This window comes from Poecilia formosa, unplaced genomic scaffold (genome assembly GCF_000485575.1).
Source record: "Poecilia formosa unplaced genomic scaffold, Poecilia_formosa-5.1.2 Scaffold134, whole genome shotgun sequence".
Taxonomy (NCBI): Eukaryota; Metazoa; Chordata; class Actinopteri; order Cyprinodontiformes; family Poeciliidae; genus Poecilia; species Poecilia formosa.
This window is the reverse complement of record NW_006800073.1, coordinates 969,868-991,777: the sequence shown is the minus strand read 5'-3', so window position 1 is coordinate 991,777 and position 21,910 is coordinate 969,868. Positions and strand designations below refer to the sequence as shown.

The window sequence follows — 21,910 nt, the reverse complement described above, 5'->3', positions numbered from 1 at the left end:
AACAGCGTTTCTTGGTGAAGGTAAAAGTTTTTATTAAGCCTGTTCAACAGCCAGATGTTTCTGTCAGATCTGCAAAATGTTCATGTAGTGTAAATTTAGCTCAACAGGAACTCATCTCTCTTCTTTTGTGACTCGTGAGAAAATATTCTGGACCTTTTTTTCTGGATTTCTTATTTAAAACTAGTAAGTGGCCCACATATCAGCTGTCAGGGGTTAAAGGTTACAATCTGAGGGGAATCGGTCCGACTCTATAGAAAGCATTTCTTTTCCTTTAAGAGATCTTTAAAAAAATGAGAGTATGAACTGAAGAAAGGTATCTTACAGAATATATATATGTATATGTGATATGCATATACACACATTCATATAAATATATATGAATTTCAAATGTTTTAAGAGATAATAAATTGTTAGAATTATAATAAAGATAAACAAAGCTCTAGTTTATGGTGGTTTGTGTTCCTGTGAAGAAACATTTTGCTTTTCAGGTTTTTTGTCTTCAACCTTGCAGATGCAGGTAAGCCTGAAACATTTTTATCTACGATAATTTCAGTTATTTACAGAAAAACATCCGACTTCTGAAGTGTCATCAGTAAATAAATGGACGTTCCTACCGAGTGTGGAGTACTAAACAGGTAATTTGTAAGTTTGTGTAAGAATATAAAAATAAGATGGAAGAAAAATCTTTTATGCTTAAAATTCCTAAAGAACAAATTTGTTTATGTATATATTTTTCACAAAATGACACCAAGTCCAAGTTAGATTCGTTTTTCTTGTCAGTTTGGAATAAATGTAATTTTATTTATCCACCCCACACAAAAAATATTCATCCTCTTGACAATTTGTTTTTATATCCTAAAAACTGAAATATTTGGCTTTTTAAAAATGTTTAACAGATATTTCTCTAAAATAAGTTGTCCTATTTTCAAAATGTCGTGACACTTGCAGCTCTTAAGTTTTGTTAGGTTGTAGTTTGCAGAAATACATTGTTCTGTAAAAAACACTTCCTCAAAAATTAAAATATAAACGTAATTAACCTGGTCTGCTCTAGTCAACTACTTCTGAATTTAAGTTCCCATCAGGTTTAAACCTAAATTTTTAAGTAGCTGAATATTGACGAATACATAAATGTACATAATCACACAAAATTTCAAATCCAAGTTTTATTTATTGACCAATCAGCACATCAAGTAAAACTGGAAGAAATGTGCCGCAACTCGGTGAGGAAGTCTGCAGGAATAAGCATCTGAAAAGAAAAATTACAGCAAAATTAACTTTCAATATTCAACAAGGAAGCAGATAAAATAATTTAAATATTGTTTCTTCAGACAGAGCTGCACTTTTTCACCACTGAGTTTTATGAGCCCAGTGCAAATGTCACAAGAAATTGGAGAAATTCAACATGGATTTTAACACAAACCTCTTCAATTACTCGTCTTTCCAAGTGATTCAAACCCTAGAAATAAAAAAGAAACGTGTAAGTTTGAGATTGTAATCATTAGGAGGACGTCATGAAGTCATTTTCTCCTCAGAAACTCTGGCTTGTCAAGGCCAAAGATGCACTTCTGTCTCCATACAGACTCAGAGCCCAGTGCAAGTCATCAGGGGAGAAGCTTTTAGATTCTCATTGGACTTGAATGTTTGACCCACCTAGCAGAGTCCATCTTCATTTAAATCATTTCTGCATTACCTACAAATGAAAAGAGGACAGAGTTAACTCTATGGTGCATGATCACTTAAGCTCAACAAGGTTTAGCTTTCATTTTCCTCAGAAACTCTGGCTTGTCAAGGCCAAAGATGCACATCTTCTCCATACAGACTCAGAGCCCAGTGCAAGTCATCACAGGAGGGCCGAAAATGGTAAATAATCACAGAAAACCGTCATTTAAAGCGAACAGAGACTAAAAATCGCTCGCGTTTAACTGGCACTTTGAGCATAGCATGCTAGCAGCTTATGCTAAACACGTGGAGTCAGCTCCACGTGGTTGAAAACCAGTCTCCATAAAAAAAAACTCAAATTTTATATTTAACTACCTTCATAGCGCGTATTATAAACCCTGTGAGGGAGAGGTTGTTAAATTCACATAAAGACTTAAGTTAAATTCGGCTCACAATTTATCCACCAAAGCATTTAGACTTTCGGGAAAAACATGCGAAAATAAGCCAATTTACGAATGATGAGTAACAGCTGGAGACTCGCTAAAAACTTTTTATCTTACAGTGAATATTGTATAATATTTCTGATCTAAGTAATGCTAATTTACCTCCTCGTCGAAAAGTGAACCGTTCCCCACTCTTCACCAACAGTTACTGACCGATTATAACTGAGGCTGCACAGTTTGACTACTGGCAGCAACGTAACTTCCGCTTTACTTCCCCCTGGTGGACGGGAGGAGGAAATGGAGATTTACCCTGAATAAAAATAAAACAAATACGATTTGTGAATTTCCACTTAGTTGTATTAATTTGAAATCAATAAAAACATACAGCTCCACCCTCCTGTAAATAATTACATAAAAACAGATGAGTCTATATAAGTAGCAAAACGTTTTGCTATTTATATTTATTATACATTTATTTATGTGGATTTATATAATTTATAGTGTATATATTTAGAAATTTTGAAATAAAACTTGCAACAAATATACAAAAAAATCTAATCACTTCTTGTGGATGTTGTTTAACTGTTTTGATTTTAAACAAAACCAAAATACTAAATTACTGCTACTAATTAACATTTTTACTTTGTATTTGATCTATTTTATTTATGCATTTATTTTTTGGAACCAGGGGAAATTAAATAACTATTTTCATAGGATGTTATGCTACATCACAAGTCTGAAATCTTTACAACCTGCAGAGACTATTTTATTTGCAGGCCAGTCAACTAACCTTCTTTTAGAGTCACAAAATCTCAAGACCTCTTGAAAAAAGAAAACTTACAAGTTTAGATAAATATCTACCATAGGAATTTTATTATTTTTAAAGAACCACTATATTATTTATATTTTTAGGATTGAAATTAAAATATGAACTTAAAATTAAAGTTTTTATTCTGTGGACTAGAAAAATAAATTCTAATCTCATGACAAAAAACAAATCTAAATATATATATTTAATATTTTTTAGGGTAATTCTTGGTGGAAATTCAATGCAAATATTGCAAGAATAAGCTGAAAAATTAGTAAAGACCTGCGATTGTTGTTGATATATAAATTTACAAACATTTGCTGGTCGTTTTTCATTTTTAGCCAAAGCTATAGGACCAAGGAGCTGCAGGTAGCAGTGACAGATATCTAATTTTGCAGCAAATAAAAAGAAACAAATGTAAAAATACTATCTAAACGATTGAATTTTTATTTTCTGAAAAAATGGCACATTTATGCATAATTTATACAATTATAACACCAAACCCTGCGTTTAAACACGGCGTACCAGTGTTTATATGTGAAGTTACTTTTTCTGACCACCAGAGGGCGCGCTCTCCCGCTCGAATATAAAGTCATATTCAGTAAATTAGAAGATGCTTCTGATGAGGCTCGTTAGCTTTATTAAAAGTACCTTTGGAAAATTACTTTTAATCAGGTATTAAAACTACTTTTCATTAAGCCCACATTTCTGTATTTTTTTTAATTAGTCTGCTGTAATACTAATTATAATGTCATGTTTTTACAGCGGAAAATAATTGTAATTTCCAGGAATAAAGGCTTGAAACATCAGTTTGTGTGGTATAAACTTAATGAATTAAGCTACTGAAATAAATTAAAATTTATTGATTATGACCGTATATTAGAATAATTAACATTAAACAGAAGTGAATGTTCTGTATTATAATGTTGTAATAAAAAGGTAGTGAACATGTCTGATTTCTGGATCCCTCAAGCCAAAACCATGTTGGTTTAAGTGAAGGCTCTGAATCATGCTGGTATGTGTCAGTGGTGTGTTTATCTCCTGTGATGGACTGCTGTCCTCTTCAGGATGTATTAAATCTACTTGTCAGAGTGACTCCAACATCAGGACAATGTGACATCTGTACGACCAACAAGCCGGGCTCCTGCCGCTAAAACCACCTGGCCTCTTAACAATCCTTTTCAGCAGAAACTGGCTTGCTTTGCTCTTCTCCTTTCCCCAAAAAAATATCTGTACTTAAATATCTGTTCTTGTGAAATCACATATTCAATCACGATTATGTACTTTCAGTTTATTACGGCCTTCATGCAAGTTTTAAGAATAATATCCCCTCAAATCCCTCATTGAAATGTGGATTAGCATTAATTGTAATTTTAATAAGATAAAGAAAATAATTTTTGTAGTTTAGTCATGGAGTTTGAAAGTAATTTGTGACTTCCTTTAAGGATATGATGATCCAAATAAACACAGAAATGGCCAAAAAGTAATAATAATAATAATAATTCAACGTTTTTACATGACTCGGGATTCGGCATGTAAACCCCAATCGATTAATTAATAAAGTCCGCTGAGATTTTTTTAACAGTGTTGTAGTTTGGCCTCCATCCAGCAGAGGGCGCCGCTGGTCATTCCTAAAGCGGTGCCGTTTGATTCAGAAACAAAGATGGCGGCGATTTTCCAGAGCGGCAAAGAGAACCGATCCAAACGGAGTCCGACGTGGGATGTAAGACTCACTTTATCCGTTAATGTTTCGAAATATTAAACACTCGACAAACTGTGGAGTTGCCGTCAACTTCTCAACCGAAACTTACAGATTTGCTACGAAGGTGTGGAAGTTTAAACAAAAAACGGAGGATATAAAGCAGAAAAATTATAAAAGACATGACGCCAATTAGCAGGGTTGATTTTAAGGACAGTTTAACTTTAATCAGCTGATATATCCACATTTTTCTATTTATTTAGTCAGTATTTAACACAGCTAACAAAATGTTTAAATGTACTTCTATTTTAAAATTCTTTATACATCTTTTACGTCGGTAAGAGCACTAGATTAACTCGTTAATCGATAACTTTCCATTTTTAAACAATATTTAGTGCACTGAAATGTCAGAAAAGAAGCACAGGGGTGCCAGTAAGTGTGGAGGAGGGAGTAAATTTCACATGTTGGCCTTTTTTCTCCCGCCTCATGTTGTAATTTCCTTCTACTGTCCTTCCAGAGTTGATTATAGGTTTTCTGAGAGCAGGTTGAGCAGCTGCGTGCGAGCTCTGCAACACACACTTGTCTAGTTATTTACCTGGCATGCCCTGGCAGGTGAAAATGTCATGACTAACTGCCACAAAGTCAAAAATATGTGAGCGTGTGCAGTGGTTTCATTTTAAAGCTTCTCAGAAGTATATATTTATATTCATAAACCAGACGTAACATCCAGCTGTGAAGGCTGGCCTTCCTAAAAATCCCAGAGGAATGTGGATGAGAGAGGGAGTAAGGGGATAAACTAAAGCACAGATGTGTATTTTTGCTGGTACACATCCAAAAACTATATCTAGTTTGGTGAATCAGCTTATTTCAGACATCCAAAGTTCAAAGAGACAACTTCCAACAAGTGGTGACGTCCAATGAACAGGAGAAAAACCTTTCTACAGCTGTGTTGGTGAGAAAAGGAGGAGACAGGTTTAGTAAAATGGGGGAGGGAAGAGAAGAAGGCAGGAGGAGGGAAAGAACATTGACATAAACAGTGGGGCAAAGAAAGGGGAAGAGCAGCAGCAGCGTTTTGGACGGGTGGAAAATCAGCGCTGGAGAGGGTTAAGAGGAGGAGTTGGACGAAGACAAGACAGCGTGGAGAAGATTTCAGAGACTAACTGGAGAAGAAGAAGGAGGAAAAAAAGCGAATTGGGAACGTCTGCTTTGCTGAAAGAGGTAAGGAGCTCTGATGGTTTTCATTTAGAAGGGATCTCCTGGAGTGACGAGGCTCCTGTTTCTGCTCCCCGTCCATTTGTTGCTATATATTTCCTGCATGCAACATGTGTGTGTGTTGAGTTATGCGTGACAGATGAAACGAGGACAGAGGGAGGGAACGAAAGAGTGAGCCAGGATTCAAAAAGGGGGGAAGACTGTGCTCTACTTGAAGCTTCATATGGACTTTGACAACTCCAAAGATCTGAAGAAATTCAAATGTCTGGATCCATAATGGGCATTTGAAGAAAAGAAATAGTAGAAAAGCAAATTCCTTTTCTGGGAATGCAAAAAGTGAGGATAAAAAAGTCAGGGGTAAGTCATAAACCTTCATTGTGCTGAAACGGCATGAAGATTTATTGAGGTTTCTGCAGTGAAAGGATGAAAACTCCAAACATGGTTATGTTTATGCTCAAAAGTTATCAGGATTATGGAATCTGGGTCAGTTCCCTCCTCCTGCAGGGTCTTTTACCTCCCAGAAGAAGCAATGAAGTTCTGTTTATAATAGCAGTTTGACTAAGACACCAATTTAAGGAGAAAGTTCTTCTTTATTGCTTCTGAAAAGCTGCACCAAACTTTGCAGAGTAGTTGGACATAATTGGTAGAGGAAGACAAAGGGGCAGAACTCCACGACCTTTGGGTTCTCCTGGGAACCCCGCTATACCCCAGTGAGAGCCGGCCAACGTTGGGAAAGCATTCAGGAAGTGAAGGTCAGGGGTTAAAAGGCAGCCCGCTCGTTATTTCTGCGACCTCCTGCAACTTTCTGTGTTGTGTAAGGCCCCCCGCCCCCCGGCGGCAGAGAAGATTGAGCCTGAACGGCGGAGCATGTGATATCCCGTGAACAAGCGAGACGTGGAGGGAAATCATTGGATCTAATTGTGCGCCTGAAGAGGAGAAATGGTTACAGGGAGGAAAAAACTGACGTCTCTGTCTGGGTGGAGTTCAGCTTCACCAGCAGCTGTGGGTTTAGAAACACCAGAAGGCATAACGACTGCTTGCTCTAATATTAAACTGAGAAAAGGTTCTGTTTTCATGAGGACAGTCACACCCTACAGACCACAACACAAGACGGCCCTGTTCTTCAAAACAACCTTCTGTATCAAAAATATGTGACCAAACACAAACTATAACATGCAGAATATCAACTTACTTTATTATTTATGCAAAAATGTTGGTAAAAACCTCAGATACCACGGCGCCTTGCTGTCACTAAGGTCTTAGGACAGTGGACACGATCTTTCAGTTGATGGTACTTGGGTTATGTTCACACAGCAGGCAAATGCAATCCAAATCCAACTTTTTTCAAATTTGGGCCCCAACGGATACAAATGGGTTTTCTCCGCAGGGTGGCTGGGCTCTTCCTTAGAGATGGGGTGAGATGCTCGGTCATCCAGGAGGGACTCAGAGTAGAGCCGCTGCTCCTCCACGTTGAGAGGAGCCAGTTGAGGCCCGGGCATCTGGTCAGGATGCCTCCTGGACACCTCCCTGGTGAGGAGTTCAGGTCCCACTGGGAGGAGGGGAAGACCCAGGACACGCTGGAGGGACGATGTCTCGGCTGGCCTGGGAACGCCTTGGGGTTCCCCAGGAGGAGCTGGAAGAGGCTGGAGAGGGAAGTCTGGGCCTCCCTTCTGAGGCTGCTGCCCCCGCGACCCGATCCCGGATGAAGCGGAAGAAAATGGATGGATGGATGGAACCAAGTCTACTGACCTGTCAGGCGTGAAAACACATTTAGTGTCATGTTTTGGATTGTGAGAGGAGTACCTGGAGAGAATCCACACAAATTTCAAGCAGAAAGAGCCCAGACTAGGGTCTTCTTGCAAAATGGCGCCACCATGCAGCTCAGATTTAAAGCAAAAATAACATTTCACTTTTGTAAAAATATGATCATGTTTGACATTTTTGCTTCAGATTTTTGTGTCGATACAAAGATAATGTAAGAACTTGGCTATCAAACCGTGAGAATTGACTACCGACCCACGACTTGTTGAGGTAGATCATACTGAAAGATGCTGTTTTACTTCTTTACTCACTAAAGAACAACAAAATCTAAGGCTCCACCTTTGATATCGGAGAAAATATTGCAAAAGCACCAATGGGTTGTATTCAGGTCTTTCTATAAAAGCACCTTTAATAAGATGAAGGATGTTTACACCAGATTCACAAAGGCTATAGTTACGTTCTAAAACCTTTTACCATCTGAGAATATGTCTGCACTGGAGACATCAAGATTCTCTTTCTTGTTGTTTGCCAAAGAAAGAAAATGAAAGAAAATTAAAGGGCTTTTGTAATCTACAAGAATCTTAGAGAACCTTGATGGAAAATGTGTTTAGTGAGTGTGAATTACTTCTTCTTTACAGTGTAACACCTCTGTTGTCACCACTTGTTGGATGTTTATTCCAAGTAGTTTCCTAACTTGTCCTACCACTACGCTATATTTTTAAATGTTTCACCTAATTTCTCCATCTTCAGGCTGCAAATACACCATATAGGACCAAAACTGTTTGTTTGTTTGTGTTTGTAGAAGAAGATGCATGTGCACCACAACTGTAAATAAGCGGCTGTGAAAGACAGGATGAGTTCAGTCATAGCCCCAATTTATTTTCGGATGGCTCATGTTGCAACGCTGGGAATGCTGGGAGGCTCCTTCTCAGTGTAGTCGTCAGAGCTCATTATTAGCAGCCTCCCGTTTACTGTAAAGCTCGCCCCGAGGTTCAAATTTACAACGCAAATCATCTTCCAACAGCAGCTCCAGCTCTTTATCTTGCACACAGAACCTCCACTATACGACTCAGGAACTGACATGTGTTGCAGCAGCTGCGTTTCCTCATAGCGGCCCTGACGGAGAGCAATGGTCTGTAAGCTGGATTTCTGATTTCCTGGTGAAGTGAGAAATGGAGTTCCACCAGCTGGCGGTGTTTGCTTTGAATAGTTGTTTAAAGTTTTAGAGTTGCTTTTAGAAAATGTTGGAGAAAGACAGCTGTATGGCAAATATACTCTATACTGGCTTAGCTTTTGTCTAATAGTTTCGCAGGAGTTAAACTACAGTATTTCTTCTGTGCTGGTAGAAAAACGAGTAGTGGCCAATAAAGTTTACTGGTAGGGAAACCAGTAGGTTTCATGACTCATTAGTCAAGGACTGAACACAGTATGACAGTCTGACACATGTCAACTGGGGTGAGGTTTTCTAAATCTACACAGTCAAAAAAATTAACAGCAACAATTTGGGTTATTTAGTCATAAGAGAGGAAAGTTGTCTATTTTTTTAAAGACTTATTTTCACCACGTTATTTATTCATTTATAAATGTCATAGTTTCAAACTAAATGTTTAATTAGTAACTGTAATTAATAATTTCGTCTGAAGCTAAACATTTAGCTCGCTAGCCAAATATTAGGTAATAGGACAACTCACTTGCCGATAACCTGGAAGTGGACTATCAAAATAAGAGAGGTGTCTTCCGAACCTCCTGCTGCTGCGCGGCCGCATGTAAGTATTACTGTAGACGTCAGTAATGCCATTAAAACGGATCGTGTTGTATTTTAAGCTGAAATATTGTATATGACGAGAGGAAAAGAAACAATGATTACATGAGCAACAATAGAAGTTAATCAGCCACGCCAGCAAAAGTTACCCCGCTTTTATTTTGATAGTTGTAGTTCACTTCCGGTTATCGGCAACTGAATTTTGCATTTTCTAAATATTTAGCTCTGAGCTAAATACTTATCTGAGTATGTAGTTTGTAAATTAAATATTTAGCTCACTAATTAAGTACTAAGTTTGAAAATGTGACGTTTATAAATTAATGAATAACATTGTGGAAAAATAAAACTAAAATTTTTTCTCTGTTATGTAAGCTAAGCATCTCAGCTATTTTTTCCTAACTTTTACAAATGAGAGAATAATAGCATTTTTTCTTTCTAGTTGGACCAATGTGTTACTCATTTGTCTTTTTTTTAACTAGTTCAGCAAAATATTGAACTAATTTTGTAATTTACCAACTGATGATGCAAAGTCCTGATCTAGCAGGTAGAAATGATGGTTGATGTCAAGGATATTTAATAAATATGGTTCTAAAGCTACATCTTAAATGTGAAGAATATCAAAATACAGACAATTAAAGTTATTTAAAAGTACTCCCTGGTTTATTTTCTTGTTCATGAAGCAGTTTTATATAAAAATGTTCCTCATAAAAATGTGTGTAGTTGAGCTGTTTCTTTTTTTTTTCCAGAATCAGCTTGCAGATAAACATGCAGAATGACAACATAGTCAGAACTAATCTGAGATGCTTTTTTACTTTCCCAGAGAGCACAATGTCGACGTCGTCATCAGAAAACAATCCCGAGGATGTCAACCATCGCAGCTTCTGGATGGTATGTGCTGTGTGTGTGGGTGTGTGTGTGTGTGTGTGTGTGTGTGTGTGTGTGTGTGTGTGTGTGTGTGTGTGTGTGTGTGTGGGGACCGGGAGACATGGCTTCCCTTTCTCAGTCTGAAGGCTGTGTTACTTCCAGTCAAAACAGAACAAATAGTTTTGTTGCTCAGGGAGCAAACCTTCAGAAATCAGGCTTTATCTCCACTTTTAAATGTCAGCAGTAACCTCTAGGCTTTTAGAACTGCCTTAATTGGAAGTTTTTTTTATGGTTATTTTTGGCGAATCTTGTCTTGAGGTTACCTGCAGCAGTGCTGCATATTTGAACAGGATTTCATTTTCACCGTTTTCTACACAAAAAGGCGAAAATTACACGCTTTAATTAGTTCATCACCGTGCATTTTCATAAAACGTCAACGTGAAATGATTTTTAATATTTAACAAAAAAAACTAGTTAATACAGTTTTATATTATGAATCAGCTTTTCTTTGCTTTATAAATGATCTAAGCCAAGGATGTTCAAAAAGGGCGTGGGGGCCATTTGCGGCCCCTGTACTGATTTTGTGCCACAATTGACCACAATTCAAGATTGAATTAAATAAATTAAGACAACACAAAGTTATGATCTTTTCCCAGCTTGATAATTTCCTTCAGTTGTCACGGTAACTAAGACCACATCTACCCATTGACTTGCACTCTAATATACACCTTGGTGCACCCAAACCTGCTTTTAATATCTGTATTAAAACTTGGCTAAGTACAGAAAGTGTTTTCAAATGAAGGCTGACCAAGATCCTGTTTTTATGGTCAAAATATTTTTCAGTTTTCTTCAGTCGAGACCAGAATAATAATCAAACAGTATGCCGTTCATTTAGTAAGGTAAAACCATTTGAAGTCTTACAAAACATTCTGATTATTTGTTTAATTTAAAATAGTTCAGGCTTAGTTTGTAGTTGAGTGAAAGACGACTACGTAGTCTGTGTTTTGATTTTAAAAATATTTTTTTTCACCTACATACATTTGAGTTGAAAATTTATTTTTGACTTATGTGACAAAAAGTGATGGTTCCTCTGTTAAATCAGAAATTATCCAATGTTAAGCACATTTTTTGTAAGCTGTGTTCAGTTTCACTACCAGACTTATAGACTCAAGAAATCCCCCAAGCAGAACCTCTCTGACAGCATGAAGTAGGTCAAGAAACCTCAAATAACAACACATTATATCCCCTAAAAAACAGATGAGAAACGACGTCGACATCTGTCAGTTTGGAAATGTTTGCAGAGTCATTTCTGAATATTTGAGACTCCAGAGAAACACAGTGAGAGAAAACATGAAACGGCTAATATCAGTGTTTGTGACTAAAACATAGAAATGGGACAAAAACGGAGCACTCTAAAACCAGAACAAAAATAGTCAAACTGTAAACTTAATAGTCACCAAAAACCTCTAGAAGAATGTTCTCCTGACTGATGAGACACAGGTTGACCCTTTTTTAGAAATATGCGTCCCATTGCGACTGTTGTAAAAATTAACATCATTTCAGGAACAAACAACATGCCAACAGCCAAACCGGGTCTGCTTTACTGCTTCAGGACCTGGACGGCTTCCTGTAATTTATGGATGCTCAGCTCTCTACCAGAAAACCCTGGAGGAAAATATCCAGCCATCAGTTCCTGAGCCTGAACTCAAGTTCACTTTGGGTACTCAGAACCACCTCTAAATGTTTCACAAAGAATAACGAGAATTTCAAGTGTTCTAGTCAAAGTCTGGGTTTACATCCAATTGGTGCCCAATTATGCTTCCTAAAACAGGTTAGACAAGGTCAAAGGTCAAAACAAATTGTGTTCATTACATTGTTTTGTATAAAATCATTCTTAGATAATGAGATTTCTATCTGCTCAGCTCAGAATGAGCTGCTTTAGGGTGTCTAGTCACTTTAAAACAAAATAAGCTGCTGCTGGTCACGCCCCCAACTCAACGTTTACACTTACATGAAAATGGCTGCAAACAAATGCACAATTATACAACCGTACATCTTTGAAAAGCATTAGTAGCACCTCCTGTGTAACCAACAAGAGAGCTGCAAATGGTTTCTGGATGGTACGTCAACAACAAAACTCTTGTTTTTTCCAGCAGCCGTTGTACAGCAGTAAAACCAGCTGACCAAACATGCTGGTGGTCTGTTTGGGTTGCTATGTAACGTGTGGAACTATTATAACTATTATATTATCTATTATGGCTGAGTTAAAACAATTTTGATAAAAAAAAGAGACAAAATTTCTCCTCAGTGAAGTAAAACACAAAACTAATACAAAAGCTTATCAGGTTTAGGGGGTAGTTACTTTTTTACATGATCTAAGAAAACAAATGAAATCTAATGTCATATTTCTAACCAGGTTGTAACTGAGCGTGGGTGAAAATTGAGTGTTTGGACTGGTTTCTGCTGCTGTTTACTGGGATCACTGGGGCTGCCCCACTTTGATCTCTCTCCTCCTGTAATTTAGGAAGCCTCCCGTTGGGTTTTTGTGTTTCCAGACCACTTCCTGTCTGTCATCCTGCTGCCACGCTTTACGGCCGCCTGTCAACGCTGCAAATGTGAAACAGAGTAGACCAAGTTTGCAAAATCGCTCAAACGGTTTCACTAAGCGTTTAGTTTGATTCCCTGGTTTGTTTTTGTTTCAATTATTCTCTACAAGATTTTTACATTTATTTTTAAATTTCCTTGGATTTTAGCTGTTTTTTCCCTCTTAATTTAAGTATATCTTTTGCGGATGTTATTGTGGAACGTAACTCCAAATTATTTACATAAATTACATCTATTTTCAAGGTTTTTTTAAAAAAAATATTCAAAAGTAAAGGTAGCTTTGGAAGGGGTGTCAAAACTGTTTTGCCAAGAAAATAAAAATAAACTAAAATCAGGGAAATTAGTCCAGTTTTTTATTTGTTTGTTGTTGTTTTTTGTAGGGAAAGGATGTTATTCAATTTATTTCCAAAAATGTTACCAAATTCTTTACAAATATTCTTATTTCTTTGGAAATTTCTTTAAGAAATAAAGTATTTCTATCCATCAGATGAACAAATTTATGCTTAGTAATAAAAACAGTATTTGAGTCACTTTCTTTGTGACTATTTGATATGTTTTGCCAAGTTTAATAAATGAAATAAAAGCTAATTTGGGTGCAGCAAAGCTGTTTTTTTTTTCAGTGAACATGGAGGTTCTCTCTAATCTCTGCCAAAATAAGATGAAACTAAAACACAATTCCTTTGTACTTCTTTCTCTGAATCAATGAAAATACCAAAGATAACACTGGTTGGCAGATTTTACAGGGTTTTTTTTACCTTTTTATATCTGCTCTAAAAAAGTTATTTAATCTTTATTTCACCAGGAACATCCCACTGAGATTAAAAATCCCTTGTAAGAAAATCCTGACTTACAGAACAATTACAGCAAAACCAAAACAAATTAAAACCATTATATATAAATTAAAACATTCCTCAGTTAAAATGTTTACAAACAGATTATTACGTCTCATAATCAGTAAGGACAGACTTAAAGAAATTTAGAGACAACATCACCTGTAAGTTCATGTAATTCTGCAACTGAAAGCTGAAAAGATTTCTGTCCAAGTTCAGTTTGGACTTTAGGCACCGAGAGTACAAAAATAAATTTAATAAGTATAGAAATAAAGTATTTTGAGCCGTAAAACATTTTGTTATCCTACAGTTCTTCGACATGCAAGCTAGTGCATTTCTTGACTGTAAAAAGTAAATTTTTCAAACAATATTTTGAGGAAAATCAATAATAAATCACCATCATTACCACAAGAACCTGCAGTACTGTAAGTTTAAATGCTGTGTTGTATATTTTATGTAAAAACAAGGAGTGTAATTCGACACGCATGGTCGTCTTTGTTTGACACGTCTTTTTGTTGGCTGTAGTAGAATTAGATCTGCCTCAGAGATCGGCCAACTGGGTCTCTGCAGCGCTGCTGTTGGCCTCAAACCGGATTCCTCAGCTGTTTCTGCTTAATGCACAGACGAGAAAGAGAAGGAGAGTTGCTGGAAACCACAACAGACGCAAAGTAAAAGAAAGAATAAATGAGGAGAAAAAGAAAGGGAAGGGCGTAGATGTGAAAGACCCCAAATGGTTTCAATTAAAACCGAAGATATAACACAACTGGCTAAATAAGAGATTTGAGTGTTGACTATAAAATACAAGAAGGAAGGATTAGTGTAGCAAAGAGAGTGTCTTTTATTAAATCCTAAATATCTTTGCAGACACATTGAGGATTATTTACATGCCTGGAATTCAATATGTCTTCTATTATTGGCTGAAGGCCACTGAGTGCCAACGTGTGCAGCTCCACCGAGACGCGCTGCGTCACCGGCGTGATTAGGAACATCTGTCAGACGAACCGGCTCACACGTGTCGGTTTTTACACGCAGCGCGATGATTTAACAAACAGTGACAACGCGCGATTTGAAGTGTCTTTTTAATCAGCTGTCGACTCGTGTCAGTCGCTGAAAGTCTGACAGGAAGTGAAGAGCCCAGCGGAGCCGGAGCTGATGGCGGCTGCCAGGAAAATAGCAGATATTTCCAAATTCCACATCTACAAACAACAGACGAGCTGCGGATATGTTAGGGCTGGGCCGCACACTTTGCTCCTTATATGGTCAGTTCACCGCAGGAAATGGGGTCAAATGGCGCTGGTAGCATGTCACGTGACTAAAATGTTTTCAATTTTTGCTAATATAAAGTATTTAACAAAGTTTACCGCTTCTTGAAGGGTCGTTCAGGTGAGCTTCTCTTATCTGTGCAGATTGAGCTGATTTTAGGTTAGCTTAATGTGTTTTAGCAGATTTAGCTTATTTTATTTGATCTGACCTTCAATTATTTTTTACAGTATGTTTTTGTTGATCTTAGCTTATTTTAGGTTTGTGTGCTGTAGATAGTTTATTAATTTAGCTGATTTTATCTTATTCAATGCCATCTTAATTTAGCTTAAGTTAGCAGATTTTAGCTTATTTTTTCTATCTTATTTAACTTTGGGTGACATAGGGTGGTCGCTTTCTTACTTTAGCTGATTCTGTCTTACTCTGGGTTATGGCGGATGATTTTAGCTTTGCTAATTTAACTTAGCTTAATTTATCTGAACTTATTTTCCCTGTAATAATAACAACCATAAAATGGTTTAATTTCTTAATTTCTCACAGTTTACATTGGTTCAATTTATCTTAGTTTAACTTTGTTTATTTTAGTGACATTTATCTTATCTCAGTTTGTCTTATAGTAGCATAGAATTGGTTGGTTTGTTTTTGTTGTATCCTTATTAAAAGAAAAAAAAACTAAACAGACAATATCCATTTTTCTTGAGTCATCAATTGTTTTCCAAGATGAACCAAAACCAAACAAACCAAAATAAGATACTGTAAGCTAAAATAAAATAATGTAATAATAATAAGCTAAAATAATCCAAGCCAATGTTCAGATCAACTAAAGTAAAATAAGCTGAACTGTTTTTTATAGTAGCTAATTTAAGCAACAATCTGAAATTGTTTTATGTTTTGGATCTTTGTTGATAGAAATGAATTGTTGCATTTTAATCTAATGGATCTGGTAGTTGAAATTTGCCCCTGCAGTTTGTGTTGAGTCCATTCAGCCTCCCCTCTTCCTCCTTCTGCATCGTGACAGCCTGGGAACTATCATCCCACCGTGAAGCGCACAGAAGATTCCTTCCAGGCCTGCAACGACATCGTGACGTGTTTCCAGGAGAGAGCCCGTGTGGAGAGGCAGTACGCCCAGCAGCTCGACGAATGGAGCAACAAGTGGAAACCAGTAGTGGACTCCAGTGAGTGTTGCCTCTACAAAGCAAATGATGAACACATGAAAGGAAAGCTAAACCCTCCTGCTCCTCCGTTAGGTCCTCTGTACGGGTCGCTACTGAAGGCTTGGCAGTGCTTCCTGTTGTCTGCCGACCGGCTGGCCTCGTTACACGCCTCCATCTGTCGCTCCCTGGTGTCGGAAGACGCAGACCGGGTCAGAACCTGGCAGAAGGACACCTTTCACAAGAAGTTATTTGGAGGCTTCAAGGAGACCCAGGACATTGAGACCGGGTTTGCACGCGCTCAGAAGCCCTGGGCGAAACGGCTTAAGAAGGTAAAATTTAATTAATTTAAACTTGGACCTTTTTTTTTTCTTACGATATAGTTTGTAATAGTTGGTTGTAATAGTTGGAGGTGGGTAGAGTAGTTAAAAAATATTAGCAAATGAAAGATGGCCATTCAAGTAGAAGTTACAGATTTTAGATCTTTTAGATGCTGCGGCTACTAAAACCTTTAGAACAATTACTAAGAAATACTTTAAAATTTTTCTAAATACAAAATATTAAGGCTTTACATCAAACAGTTTGTTTCCTATAGGATCTTTGAGGTAAGTTTGTCTTTCAGAGCAGGTTTATCTTATTTTAGGTTAGCTTAGCTTAATTTAGTTTAGCGGATTTTGGCTTAGCTTATTTTATATGATCTTAAGTAATTTTATTAGTTTGTCTTAGTTGATCTTAGCTTGTTTTAGTTTCTGTGCTGTAGTTTGGGTGGATTTATCTTATTTAAGCTGATTTGATTTTATTGTAGGTTGGCTTAGCTGATTTTAGCTTAGCTGATTTTAGCTTAGCTGATTTTAGCTTGGCTGATTTTAGCTTAGCTAATTTTAGCTTGGCTGATTTTAGCTTGGCTGATTTTAGCTTGGCTGATTTTAGCTTGGCTGATTTTAGCTTGGCTTCACTTAATTTATCTGATATTAATTTATCTTCTCTCAAACCTATTATTACTCAAGTAAAAGTAAAAAGTACAGAGTAGTAAAAATGCTCCTAAAAGCAAATTTTATCAAAAACTTTACTCAAGTAAATGTAACTAGTTACAACCAACTCTAATAGTGATATTTTATTTTCTTCCTGCTTGAATTATTGCATTTAGTTTTGATCCATGAGGTTGAAACCAACATTTATTAATTGCTTTAGTTTGCAGCTCATGTTGTTAAGCATATAATGAATTTAATCTTTTATATTTGCTCTGAAAATTACTGTAATCATTCTTGAGCTGTGTCTCCATGAGCTTGGCCTTTTAAAAAAGTTGACCTTTGCGACGTATCATTAAAACCTCCCAGCTGGCGTAGATGACATTTCTTTTTAACGGATTATGTTTATGTATTAATTACCTCTCAAATCATGTAGTTTTCTCTTTCAGTGGGTACGAGAGCCCAGAATGTGTCCTTTCTGAAGCGATCCCTCTTTATTTCCTCTGATGCATATAAGTGTACATAGGCCTCTGCTGAGAAGAGGAGTCGTTTTAACATTTTGTTCTTCTAAAAAGAAAACAACCATGTTTTTACATTTGTGATTATGTTGTTTCTTTAGGCTTCAAGTCCAGCCAGCATTCACATATTGGACCCGTATGAATAAGAAATCCACTGAAAAACGAGTCTTAGATGAGATTGTGTATTGTTAGCACTGCTGTTAAAGGCGTGACGTTAGATAACTCTGGGCTAAAAAGTGGCATCTCTGTACGTTTTAAATATGTTTATATACATCTAGATTAAGTTAAAGATTAAGGTGGCATCCTTAAAAAGTCTTAAATTTGTCTAAAATTAAGGCGTTAAATATCTTGAATTTATTACAAAAATGTAAGTTGGCCTTAAACCCATTCATCACAGCTTTTTTGTCACAGCAGGACAATTTAGTCTCAGATATTCTATGTAGTTTATTTTCTGTCAGGCAAACATTTGATTTGCGTCCAGAAGTCGTGTTAATGTCGTCTCAACGCTAACACTACTTGCTAATGTACTCCTGATAGTTAGGTAGCAATCGTAGTTGCCGTCTCTTTCAGTTCTTGTTGCAAAATAACTGTCGTTCTTGGTCTTATTTTTTAATTTCACTGGTTTTCCAGCTCTTTGTTTCATGGGTAAGTGCACATTTATTGGCTGGATGATGTTTGTTTTTGCCACTGACTCACTTCTGTTGTTAACTTTGTTCTGTTAACTTCTCAGCTTGTCACTGCATTACAGTAGCATCCCTCAACAACACCCTAAACTTACTGTTTTTTCAGCCTTCAGTTTTGTTTAAGGTGGTGTTAAAAGTCTTACAGGAAACTTGCAGATGTCCTGAATGCGGTTGTGATGCATGTGATGCAAAAAGAGTGCAGTGTCATCAGCATAATGACAAATGTATCTAAAAGGATTCTGGGCCGAGTTCAGAGTCTTGAGGAACGCCCTGGACCCATAAAGAACGTGTGGAAACTAGAGTCCATCAGGTCCTTACAGTTCCACCTCAGTGGATCTGGTTGGAGAATCCAAACAACTTATGATTGCAGAAATCGATCTCTTGCAACTGTTACTGTAAAATAACTTCAATTTGTAGTAATATATTTTTAATCTTACAGGTTCTCTTGGCTAAATTGGCTTCTCTTCTAATCAAAGTTCTGCTTTCGTACCTTATGTGACCAAATGATCTGGTTTCTTTTTCCACAGTTGGACAAAGCTCGGAGGGCGTACCATAAGGTGAGCCGTAAGGAGCACGCCGCTAAGGAGAGGGACTTTCACGCTCAGGGAAACCCAGATGTTTCTATTGACAAGCAGAAAAAGATCCAAGAGGAGCGAGAACTGGCTCAGCAGGAGGCCGAGAAGGTGAGTAACGTGCATCATCCCCTTTCTTTTTACTTTAAATTTAAGTTAAAATGTGATTCGTCTCCATCTGTTCCACTCATTTGCCTCCTAACTTGAAAATTCAGAGTCCTTGTGTGGCGTTAAATACACGCGGTAATTTTCTGTGAAGACTGACGCGATTAAAGCTGCGGAAGGACAGCAGGTTGTCCATTAATTTCACAGATGGGGGTTCAACCGGGAGCTCCCACTCGGCAGTAAAAATGGCTCATAACAGCAAATCAAGTACTCCAAAACCAACGAGGGCTAATGGCTGAATGGGGGGCAACATGTAAACAGTTTTTGTCTGTAATGGCAGTAAAAGTCGAGTCTCTTCTCTCTAATTAGTTGGTGTTTAAAGTTTGTATTTTACCCTTTTCCAAACCATAAAACTTTAATCTGAGGTTAAAATGTCCATCTTTCTGTTATTGTATCATTGATTAACTACTTTTAAAGCTGCACTAGCATGAATGTTGTGCCTGTATTTTATCTTTGTTCTATTTTTTCTAAAAAAAAAAAAAAAGTTAAATCATATTTACAGTTAAAACATTTAAGGTTTGCTTGAAAAACATCTAAGTGTTTAAAAAACTTAAAAGCACGCTACAGAAAAAAATAATGTTAAAACATTTTTAGCCTGCAACTAATGATTATTTGAGTAATTGATTATACTGACGATTAATCTGATTTTTAAAAAATCCTTTAAAAACTTACACATTTTTATACAATTAAATGCAAAATTGATATATTCTTGTATAATTTTCGCTGCTCTGAAACTGTTATTCTTTTAGCAAATGTTCTTTTTTTTTAGTCTTCATTCTCCAGTTAACGATTAATCGATTACTAAATGAGCTGACGATTATTCCAATAATCGATTAATCACGATTAATCGTTTCAGTTACCTGTAGTAGTTGCTGCTTTGGCTGAATCTTAGGTCCGCGCTCGCTATGAGAAAGTCCTGGAGGAGGTGAACCGCTACGTTCCTCGCTACATGGAGGAGATGGAGTCCGTTTTCGACCAATCCCAGGACGAGGAGCGAAGGAGGATCGTGTTCCTGAAAGACGCCTTCCTGTCCATCCACAAACACCTGGACGTCACCACCAACGAGAGGTGAGCTGCCATCGCTCCGGCCGCTGCGCCGACAGACGATGAATGGTTTTCAATACGGAGCTTTATTCAGCTCTCACTGGTCAGAATAAAACATAAAACACGTCAAGATGATGAAATGACATGCTAACAGGTCAGACAACATTTAAATGATCACATCATTTTATTTATTCAAATAAAATCAGTTGTACGTTGTAGAAATATGCTTCCTTGTGTGAAATAAACATTATTATTAACTCAATGGCTGTGCTGCGTTTAAAGACGAGCTGCAAACAGAAGGGCACTGCTAAACAGGAAGTTCTGGTTTCCTTATTTTCAAAATAAAACTCAGTAAACAGTGTAAAATTATATGACGGTATTAAAGCCGTGATAAGAACATTTTAAAAACTTGAGGATTAAGACATAATAAGATTTCTAGAAATATAATATTCTCATTATTTTGACTTTTCTCATTATTTTGACTTTATTCTCATTATTTTGACTTTATTCTCATTATTTTGACTTTATTCTCATTATTTTGACTTTATTCTCATTATTTTGACTTTATTCTCCATTACTGTGTTAATTTTCTGCTGCTCGCCTGCAGTCACTGTGGTGGTTTTGGTTCTCTGATGTGTCAAACATGTAGTTGTGATTTATTTGTTTTTGTTTCTCCACCGTTTGTTCATGACTGTAGTGACTTTAGATCAAACTAAACTCAACGCTGATTAAAAAATTGCTCCACTTCTTGTTATTGCCCAAGTGTTTCTCAGTGACTCCGAGTCTCTTAATGGAGAATTGCAGATAAAACGGCCATTTAATTACTTTTCAAACATCTATCACAGCTGCAGGGCGGGAATAGGGGAGATGGGAGATATAACATCCACTTAATGCTTTTTAATCTCTGTTTTACGACGATCCATTTTGCTCCCCCGCTTGTCGCTCAGTGTGATCGCCGTGTACAGCGAGCTGCACAACACCCTGATGGGCATCGACGAGCAAGAAGACCTCCGCTGGTGGAAAAACACCCACGGGCCCGGCATGCCGACCGACTGGCCTCACTTCCAGGTGTTTGAGCCGCTCCGACGTTCGTGACTTTTACAGCAAAGTTCAGTTATGTGGCTTTAAATTAAACCTTATTCAAATCTTTCAAAGGATTATTCACCTAAGAAGAAAAGCAAAAAGGGGAAGAAGGAGGTGGAGAAAAAGAAAGGAACAATAGAGAAGAGGTTAGTGGATCTGTTGGGGTCATGATTCAACTGTTTGGTTAAACAATCCTGGTGTTTACATTTAATCCAGACATTTCTCTGATCCTGTTCAGATCGGATCTACCATAATGTTGGTTTACTTTATTTATGCCAAAACCAGTTTGGATGTTTGAGGTCAATCGTTCAGCTGCTGAATAAAATGAAAAAGTGGAATTTAAAGACACTTTGGGGGACGGATGGATGGATGGATGGATGGATGGGTGGATGGATTGGTGGTTTGGAGGACTGATGGATGGATGGATGGATGGATTGGAGGATGGATTGGTGGTTTGGAGGACTGATGGATGGATGGATTGGAGGATGGATTGATTGATGGATTGGTGGTTTGGAGGACTGATGGATGGATGGATGGTTTGATGGATGGATGGACGGACGGATGGATGGATGGATTGGTGGTTTGGAGGACTGATGGATGGATGGATGGTTTGATGGATGGAGGGACGGACGGATGGATGGATGGATTGGTGGTTTGGAGGTTTGGAGGACTGATGGATGGATGGATGGTTTGATGGATGGATGGACGGACGGATGGATGGATGGATGGATGGATTGGTGGTTTGGAGGACTGATGGATGGATGGATGGTTTGATGGATGGATGGACGGACGGATGGATGGATGGATGGATGGATGGATTGGTG

General features: G+C 37.4%; 1 protein-coding gene and 2 long non-coding RNA genes across 9 annotated transcripts in view; 1 reads left to right on the top strand and 2 right to left on the bottom strand.

Moving 5' to 3' along the window:
* Positions 1–1,134: 1,134 nt before the first annotated feature.
* LOC103144957 (uncharacterized) lies at positions 1,135–2,382 on the bottom strand. 2 transcript variants are annotated; one of them, XR_476972.2, is made up of 4 exons: positions 2,265–2,382; positions 1,651–1,690; positions 1,421–1,456; positions 1,135–1,246 (listed from the first exon to the last, which is right to left on the bottom strand). It is a non-coding gene; the product is annotated as an uncharacterized LOC103144957 (long non-coding RNA). The 2 variants fall into 2 exon arrangements; XR_001663338.1 differs by having other exon boundaries at positions 1,651–2,379.
* A 2,210-nt stretch (positions 2,383–4,592) lies between these two features.
* LOC103144956 (protein kinase C and casein kinase substrate in neurons protein 1) overlaps positions 4,593–21,910 on the top strand; it is a 19,766-nt gene continuing 2,448 nt past the window's right edge. The window contains exons 1-8 of one of the 5 annotated variants that reach the window (XM_016676421.1): positions 4,593–4,633; positions 10,165–10,232; positions 15,921–16,077; positions 16,150–16,385; positions 18,750–18,905; positions 19,852–20,027; positions 20,951–21,071; positions 21,159–21,232. In XM_016676421.1, coding sequence (XP_016531907.1) covers positions 10,173–10,232; positions 15,921–16,077; positions 16,150–16,385; positions 18,750–18,905; positions 19,852–20,027; positions 20,951–21,071; positions 21,159–21,232 — 980 coding nt within the window. In that variant the 5' untranslated portion in view covers positions 4,593–4,633; positions 10,165–10,172. The other 4 variants (XM_007562147.2, XM_016676419.1, XM_016676420.1 and 1 more) reach the window with 4 other exon arrangements.
* Positions 20,018–21,910, bottom strand: part of LOC107837328 (uncharacterized) — a 30,553-nt gene continuing 28,660 nt past the window's right edge. For both annotated transcript variants that reach the window (XR_001663341.1, XR_001663340.1), the window contains exons 4-5: positions 21,036–21,138; positions 20,018–20,103 (exon numbers count right to left, since the gene is read on the bottom strand). This is a non-coding gene — a long non-coding RNA (uncharacterized LOC107837328). The remainder of the gene's footprint in view (positions 20,104–21,035; positions 21,139–21,910) is intronic.